The 8866-nt window shown below is 41.8% G+C and overlaps 1 protein-coding gene across 1 annotated transcript; it reads left to right on the top strand.

Annotated features, from left to right (window-relative positions):
• Positions 1–2467: 2467 nt before the first annotated feature.
• On the top strand, positions 2468–8866 carry LOC125535977 (uncharacterized). Its single transcript, XM_048699059.2, has 12 exons — positions 2468–2660; positions 2767–2828; positions 2929–3008; positions 3114–3257; positions 3348–3430; positions 3686–3737; positions 4671–4763; positions 6668–6736; positions 6824–6925; positions 7057–7125; positions 7553–7609; positions 8452–8866. Exons 1-12 carry the CDS (start codon positions 2584–2586, stop codon positions 8536–8538), a joined length of 975 nt encoding a protein of 324 aa, XP_048555016.1. The 5' UTR covers positions 2468–2583; the 3' UTR covers positions 8539–8866.

The raw sequence follows: 8866 nt of genomic DNA, 5'->3' as shown, positions 1-8866 counted from the left end.
TCTTTACTCGTTCCGTAATACATCATTCTACAACAAACTCATTAGTTGCAATGCTTGCAAGGCTTAAGTGACGTGTATTACGGAGAGGGCCCAGAGATACCTCTTCGACAATCGGAGTGACAAATCCTAATCTCGAAATACGCCAACCCAACAAGTACCTTCGGAGACACCTGTAGAGCACCTTTATAATGACCCAGTTACGTTGTGACGTTTGGTAGCATACAAAGTGTTTCTTCGGTAAACCGGAGTTGCATAATCTCATAGTCATAGGAACATGTATAAGTCATGAAGAAAGCAATAGCAACATACTAAACGATCGTCTGCTAAGCTAACGGAATGGGTCATGTCAATCACATCATTCTCCTAATGATGTGACCCCATTAATCAAATGACAACCCATGTCAATGGCTAGGAAACTTAACCATCTTTGATCAACGAGCTAGTCAAGTAGAGGCATACTAGTGACACTCTGTTTGTCTATGTATTCACACATGTATTATGTTTCCGGTTAATACATTTCTAGCATGCATAATAAACATTTATCATGATATAAGGAAATAAATAATAACTTTATTATTGCCTCTAGGGCATATTTCCTTCACACACATCTAGGGGGAGCCCGTCTATATTTTAGAGATGTGGGGTTTGCTTATGTCCTATATTTTCCCCTTTGTGCAAATCTCGTATTGTCATCAATCCACCAAAAAGGGGGAAATTGTAAGGGCATATTTATCCCTAAGGTGTTTTGATGATTGATGACAATGCTTTTGCGGACTAATCGTGTGCCTTGAGTATTTCAGACGTTTCATCACTAAGCACAAGACGGGTTATTTTTGTCCCCCTCAAAGACTATTGAAGACGGCGTTTGTCTATGTTTCTTTTCCGTGGATTTGAGTCGTAGGAAAGCCGTACTATTAAGAGGGGGTCCACTTTGGTAAGGCTAAGGTGGAATCAACACGTACACATCCTTTTCACACCCTCTGAGCCTTCTCGCTTCAATGGAGATTTCATTCCCTTTTTTATGAGTATGATTTGGTCCCAGCGGTAGTACCGCCTGTGGGTCCTCAGCTGTAGTACCGCTGCGGTACCGGGCTCCTACCACGTCGACTCGAGGGGGTCGCCTATCGTGTCGGATTGTGCAGCACTATGAAGCGGTAGTAGAAGCGGTAGTACCGCTCGAGAGCGGTAGTACCGCCCTACCACCGCGACAGTACCACACTGGGTCTGTCTCCTGCTCATACGCTAGCCCTCCCAGACTGCACGACAGTACTGCAAGGGGGAGCGGTAGTACCGCTGGTCCCAGCGGTACTACCGCTGCCCCCTGTGGTAGTACCGCCCTCTGCGGGGCTGTTTTGGGGGGCAACGGTTGGATTGTCCCCCCCCTTTAAAAGGGGGTCTTCTTCTCCAAAGTTGACTCACCTCTTCCCCCAAAGCTCAATTATTGCTCCAAGCTTCATTTTCGCCCGATCTCTCTCCCTAGACAATCAAACTTGTTGATTTGCTCGGGTTTGGTTGAGAAGGCCCCGATCTACACTTCCACCAAGAGAATTTTGATTCTCCCACTAATCCCTAGTGGATCTTGTTACTCTTGGGTGTTTGAGCACCCTAGACGGTTGAGGTCACCACGAAGCCATAGTTCATTGTGGTGAAGCTTCGTGGTGTCGCTGGGAGCCTCCAATTAAGTTATGAAGATTGCCCTAACCTTGTTTGTAAAGATTCGGTCGCCGCCTCCAAGGGCACCAATAGTGGAATCACGGCATCTCGCATTGTGTGAGGGCGTGAGGAGAATACGGTGGCCCTAGTGGCTTCTTGGGGAGCATTGTGCCTCCACACCGCTCAAACGGAGACGTACTTCCCCTCAAAGGGAAGGAACTTCGGTAACACATCCTCGTCTTCACCGACTCCACTCTTGGTTATTTCGTACCTTTACTTGTGCAAGCTTATATTGCGTTGCATCTTTTGCTTGCTTGTGTGCTTGTTGTTGTTGCATCATATATGTTGCTCACCTAGTTGCATATCTAGACAACCTAGTTTGATGCAAACTTTAAATTGATAAAGAAAAGGCTAAAAATTGTTAGTTGCCCCTATTCACCCTCCCTCTAGTCAACTATATCGATCCTTTCACTCGGCTTTAGCCATCGCTGGGTGGCCTACGGACCTGAATGTAATCTTTATTATTCTGGTGTTCTTTGTACTACATTGTCACTTGATTAATACTAGTAGATCGAAAGTTTTCCCACAAAATAAAAACCCGTGAAGGAATCCGGTGATTCGAAATTCATGCGAGAGTACTTTAAATCCGGTGAACCAAAGAGGTTTTTATTTAAGCAATAAAGAAAAATCCCCTGCAGGAAAGAAGAAGATGCGAGTGTATACCAAGGGAAACAATTACTACTTGCATTCCAGCCGTTGATTTGGCAACGGAGGGACGAAATCAGTTGATCATATCAAGTGGTTCCGCCGTTCTGTCAGTTCATTCTCTCGCCCCTTCCTAAACCCTCGCCGCCCAGTTCCGTCCCGCTCCTCGCACCTTCCCACCCCCGTCGCCGGCGCCGGCGCCGTCGCGGAGAAGAAACTTCGCCGATGTCTCTGGCCCGCCTCGGCCAGTCGCTGGTCCGCCGCCTCCACCGGCCTCTCCACCTGCCTGCAGCGCCGCTGACGTAACCCCTCGCGTCCTCCCCCTCCATTCCCCGTCCGGTCTAGATCTCGCTCTCCGCAATGTGAATCCGATAATTCTTACCCCCTTCCTTCTCGCTCCCGTTGCAGAGACCACCATGCCGCCGTTTCCCGTTCTTTAGCTCTGATCCACGCGAATACATCTGCAAGAGGTGAGCGACTGATATGGCTGCCTGCTGTTTGTTTCCCCCATCTTCCAGCTCCTCCACGGGCTTCATTTCAGTGATTTTTTTGTGTGCGTTTAATCTTTAGGGTTTTCAAGCTTAACATACAATGGCGGCGGCTTGATTGCTGGCAAGTTTGGAGGTCCGTCGCCTCTCCACGCTGTGCAGGTTTGTGTACTGAAGTTCACTTTTTTGGTGAATCCATAACGTCTTTTCCTACAAGGTCTGATACTTGATTTGGGTTACAAATTCGCGTTGGTTGCATTTCTGCAGGTTCTGGAGCTTGTAGTTCACCTAAATCATGCAAGACAAATGTCTTCAGGAGCTGTGGCACCGGCACCGGCAGGGCCAACGCCATCAGGAGCACCGGTGACGCCACCGTCAGTGTCCAAAGGCGTTCCTGTCCATGCTAAAAAGGTGCAAGCACATTGATTTTCCATTTTGATTCTTTTAAAGTTGGACAAGTATTCTGTTAACTGTAGTGCCTCTGTGTATATGTATGTGCAGGTTGGTTTGAAAGTTTTCACGATGAGCCCTGGTTTTGTTTATGAGCCATACTGTGTCCGGGAACCTATCCCGTTTTGGAAAAGGTTAAATTCCAGTGCAGATATTGACTCTCTGTAATTCATTTCTCATAGATCATTATGTATATGGTAGTCAATGACCTCTCTGGTTGCTGTGAGGAGGTTTTTCTTCGCAAAACCGATCCATCTATTAATTGTCCAGGACTGACCATTTAAAATTGATGCCTAAGGTTCAAACTCAGTTTAATTGAATGCCCCATAACAAACTGCCCAATGCATGGTTAAATCTTCATCATCATAACTAATTTTTCTTTGACTTAGATTGTTTACACGAAGTGGCTGGACTAGAACAAAGGAGGATGTTATTCTGGAGGTACCAACTTTTTTGTCCTGGGAAACTGCTGTAATGAGAAATCGGGTTCCATTTTTAACTTGTTACTCCCTCCGTCCGAAAATACTTGTCATCAAAATGGATAAAAAGGGATGTATCTAAAACTAAAATACGTCTAGATACATCCCCTTTTATTCATTTTGATGACAAGTATTTCGGGACGGAGGGAGTACAATATTTCAAAATTTGTTATCTTGAAACTAATTTCAGTACTGTTACCCTACATGTTTAGAAATCTAAGATGTTACTTCTCATTGTTGGGAGCGCATTGGTTTTTGACTGCATTGACACCAATGCGCCAACATTGAGACAACCAAGTTCACTACTGCATGTTTAATTACCAGTCAGAATAATTCTTACATGAGAATAGAAAGACATGAGATAGTTACCATAACTCATGATATACTCTTGGATACAGGTGCATGCTACTGTGTTCTTTTCTATTTTAAAATTTCCATGTTACAATAATGATGTGTAATACTCCCTCCATTCCAAAATAGTGCGTCCGCGCTTTCCAAGGTCCAACTTTGACCATAAATTTAACCAACGAGACCAACTGCGGCGGGAGAAAAAAATATATAACTGAAAACTTCTTTCGAATACGAATTCACTGATATAATTTTTGCTCCCGCCGCAATCGGTCTTGGTAGTTAAATTTACGGTCAAAGTTGAAGCACGGGGATAGAGGAAGCACTACATTGTGGAATGGAGGGAGTACTACATAGGAGGAAACCGGTTTGGCCTTTTACTGATGGATATGTTTCCTACTTTTGATCCTCATCAATAATCTCTTTCTAGTATTTGCTTGCTCCCTGTGTTGATCTTAAGATATTTGACTTAATTAATGCAGTTTTTCTTTTGTGCTACCGTCTGTCGTGAATCATGTGTTGAGTAGTTGGGTTTTTTACTTGACAGATGAAGAATGCATATGCTGTGTCAAGGTTGAGGAAGAAAACCGGATATACCAAAAAACAATTCTACGATCAAGCGTTTAATATATACAAGGAGGTATGACACATTCATTACATGGAATTAAGTTGTACAAATTTTAAGGAGTTAGGTTGCATTGCCATGGGTTTAAGGTTTTCATGATTGGTGATCTAATAAGGGAAGATGAGATCATGAGAGTTGTTACTAGCAAAATATTGGTGATCTAATAAGTAAAATCACACTGCAGAATCCTTACCAGAGAAAATCATTTCTAAGGGGACTACCAAGTATTGTTGCATTTGAATGCTCTGTATAAACATCTGTCTGCAATCCCATTTCACCTACATAGATCCATATCAATATATGCTAGATTTGGTATGAACAATTGTGCTTGGGAACCAACTGTCGAAATTACTGATCTGTAGGCTTTATGGTTATGGGTCTTTGTTCCTAATGCTAGTTGCCAAACACTTCAAATACACTGTACTATTTATCTTTACTTTAAATGGGAGTTAGTGGTGAGTGCCTGGTGGTGTCACACCCCTCCTTTCCTCACATCCTGCATCCACGAATCTACAGTCCTCCTTCCAAATATTCAGCAGCGACATGTAGGCCCAATGTCCTCATGCTATACGACCTCATGACCATCTCATAGTTCTTTCCTTTATTTCCTTAACAAACTGAGCAACCTATGCAACTTCAACAAACCCAGGAAATCATTTGTAAAGTGTAAGAATTGAAACGGACAATTACTATTCTAAATGAAACAGGTTTATTTTTTAAGCATGAATATATTTGTGAAATCTGTAGCAACGCATGGGGCAATTAGCTATTTATAATAACAACCTTGGTTCTGATTATATTTTTTGTGGATGAGTTGCATGATTTGTCACAATGGTTTCAACTATCTGCCATACATCGATTGCTTAAAAAATACTCATGGCTACAGGTGAAACCCATAAGATCTCGCAACCAACTCATGGTTCTGGTACATGGATAGCAAGTTTCCAGGCACCCCTGTCCATAGCTAGCTCTTTGGTGATACTCCAATCCTTCAGGTCTCTCTTAACGGACTCCTCCCATGTCAAATTCGGTCTACCCCGCCCTCTCTTGACATTCTCCGCACACTTTAGCCGTCCGCTATGCACTGGAGCTTCTGGAGGCCTGCGCTGAATATGCCCAAACCATCTCAGACGATGTTGGACATCGATTGCATGTCCACCCAGTTTAATTCTTAGTTTGTCATGGACTACCTTCCAGTGACGTGATTTACTGAGATAAAAATATTTCTTCCTTCTATTTCCACCTAAGATTTCTTCTTTAATCAGTTATGTACGATTATTTCTTCTGGGTTTTGAAAGAATATGGTGTCCAGCCTTCTATACTCCCTCTGTTCCTTTATATAAGGTGTATTTATTTTTTGCTAAAATTTAACAATGCAAGGTATAATTCTTCTAATTCCCCAGAATTCAGCTTTTACCTTTCTACCACACCATACAGGCCAACCTCACCTAGAATAAAAATCACGTACAAGCCAATCTCATGTAAGAATCAGTTAGAAAACATATCTCTAGCCGTTATTTGGGAAAGAAGATCATGCGAGCCAACCTTCCAATCGTTAGTTAGGAAGAAAATCTGCGCGTCTAATCTTTACCGTGTGCATGGGCATGCAAGGCGAGCAGGAATTCTGCACACACGATCAAATTGCTGGATCCGGTCCACCTAATTGATTTACCTGCTGCTAACCACCGAATTAGCCAATGGCAATTTCGTCCTGAATTCTCTATATTTCCATGCTTTGGTCAGCTCGCCAAAAATAATACGTCTTAGTACCTTACATAAAGGGATGGAGGGAGTATTATTTAAAAGCCCTAATGCAAATTGAAGTGCTTACTGATATTTCTAGGCATGACGGGATTTGCATGACATGAATTAGTTCATGGAATAACCCTGTCTACATTGTTCCCTTTTCTTGGATCCAGGTTAACAAGCTTATGGCACAAGGAGACACATCATCTCTCCGGAAAGCTCTGACGGACAGGATGCATTCTGTAAGCTTTCACCTACTGAATTGATGTCAGATAATGTCTTGTGCGGGGCTTTGGTGTTCATTCTTTACTCTCTTCCTTTTCCTGAAGATTGTTAAAAATGAAATAAAGAGAAGAGAATCCAAGTGGAAATCTGTACACTTGGAATTGGTGGAGCCTGCTGTAAGCATAAAAACTTTGAGGGCTCGTATGGTAAGCTATCTGTTGTTTTTCTATCCTGTTAGCTCTAAAAGTCATCTTTTTCGTACATTTACATCTGTATGATGTATTGTCACGATTGAACCAAGCCAGTTGGTAACTGGTCAACTCTTTTTATTTTGCAGATTGGTCTTGATAAGAATGACCTTGACAAAGCTTTCATACAGCTTACGCTTGAGTTCGTCACTAAGCAGGTTTCATTCTGTAAAGTTCAAGTTTTTATGTGATGCAGTACAACTCAACTATATTTTGTTCCCTCCTTACTTTTAAATTGCTGACTGGATGTTGAACAAATTCATCTTTTTGGCTTTCTATCCATACCTATTATTTTTTCCAAAGGTTAGGTCAATCTTGTATGTCCAGCATGTATTTAAGTTCTAGTCTATGTCTTCACAATGAACATATTCACCTCTTCTTTTGAGAACACACATGTCAGACGTGTATGTTTTGATATTTATGTCTTCTTTCTCTAAACTCCATTACTTGCTATGATGTTCAGACTGTTGTAGTTGATACTAAGACCTTGTATTCTAGTCTAGCTACCATATTGTTACCAAGTATTTTGTTTCATGTTGAACTAGTATGCAGCACCCTTAACCATTTCAATTATATTTCCTGTAGAAATTTGAAGCCTATAATTCAAAAGGAGAGGTTGTGTCAGGGGACAAGTCAAAGGAGGTAAATTAAATGTCACATTATTTCGAAATTTGGTGTAAAATATGTGATATTAAAAGCATAAGCATATGGCTTTGCCCTCAAATGGCTTGCACTTTATTTTTGAAACGTTAATAGTTCCTCGTGCAATTTGCCAGTTTTATCCACAATATGTCTGCACATGCTCTTTACATTGCTTTAGTGGTACATCTATCATTACCTTAATATCATGTCACCTTTCTGTGATCAAGACGAAAGGGTAAAATATCAGGAAGAGTGTACACCTTTATCTTCTGGCCACTAGTTGTCCACCGACCGCTTGCTGACATTAAGTACACATGAGTCAAAGCAGGATCAACATTCCATATCGTTAGCATGCTGGAAGCCAGAATACAGATTGATGCTGAACGGAAACTACCGTATTTAGCCATGTACTACTCCCTCCGTTCCATAATTTGAACTAAAACCACGACAAGAATTATGGAATGGAGGGAGTAGCTAGTAATAGTTCATGATTTGGAAAATTACTGTATTTGGCCAAGTACCAGTCAATAACTAGTCCATGATTTTGTTGTCCATCACAATTGTGATTGCTATGCGACCTTATTAGGCAAGTGTGCTTCCTGAAGTATCTAGTTTGATATAATAACCTGTAAATCGATGTCTTTATATTAAATAGCTGCTTACAGCCAGGTATTTGAACATTGGGGGGCATTACCTTTACCTACATCCCACTGCTTTACCGATATCTGTAATATAATTTTATTGGGAGTACTAAGTAATACCTCTACGACAGTCGAACAGTTGGGCTTGCATGGCAAAACAATCTCCTGATGTATGTTTGGCATCTGCAAATCATTGTGTAGGTACTGGTGAAAGACATATGGGTGTTTGAAAGATCCCTTTTCCACCCTGGAGCATACTGGCGTTTGTGTGGGCGAATCACATTGTGATAATCTCTTGGTTCCTTCCTGAATGAGCTGAAGGATGGCTTTTGTTATGCACAGCAGTTTGAATAAATATTTTGCCCTGCCGCCCTTTTTTGCCTGTCTTAACTGATTGTCTAACGAAGATCTACAGACATGCTTATGTAGACAGGTTTTTCTTTTGTTCCTCGGGGAATTGTCAGCTGAAGATACAAGTCTTGTCCCACATTAGTTAGCGAAGCAACTTGGGCATACTGCATTTGGTGGTTTTATTTACTGTTACCAGATTTGTCTCCATTGTGGTAATTTTGATAGAACATTGCCAATAACTTCAGAGAACATACAGTATTGGTAA

Source organism: Triticum urartu, chromosome 2A (genome assembly GCF_056163025.1).
Source record: "Triticum urartu cultivar PI428250 chromosome 2A, HENAU_Tu73, whole genome shotgun sequence".
NCBI classification, from domain to species: domain Eukaryota; kingdom Viridiplantae; phylum Streptophyta; class Magnoliopsida; order Poales; family Poaceae; genus Triticum; species Triticum urartu.
This window is presented reverse-complemented; position numbering and strand designations above follow the sequence as displayed.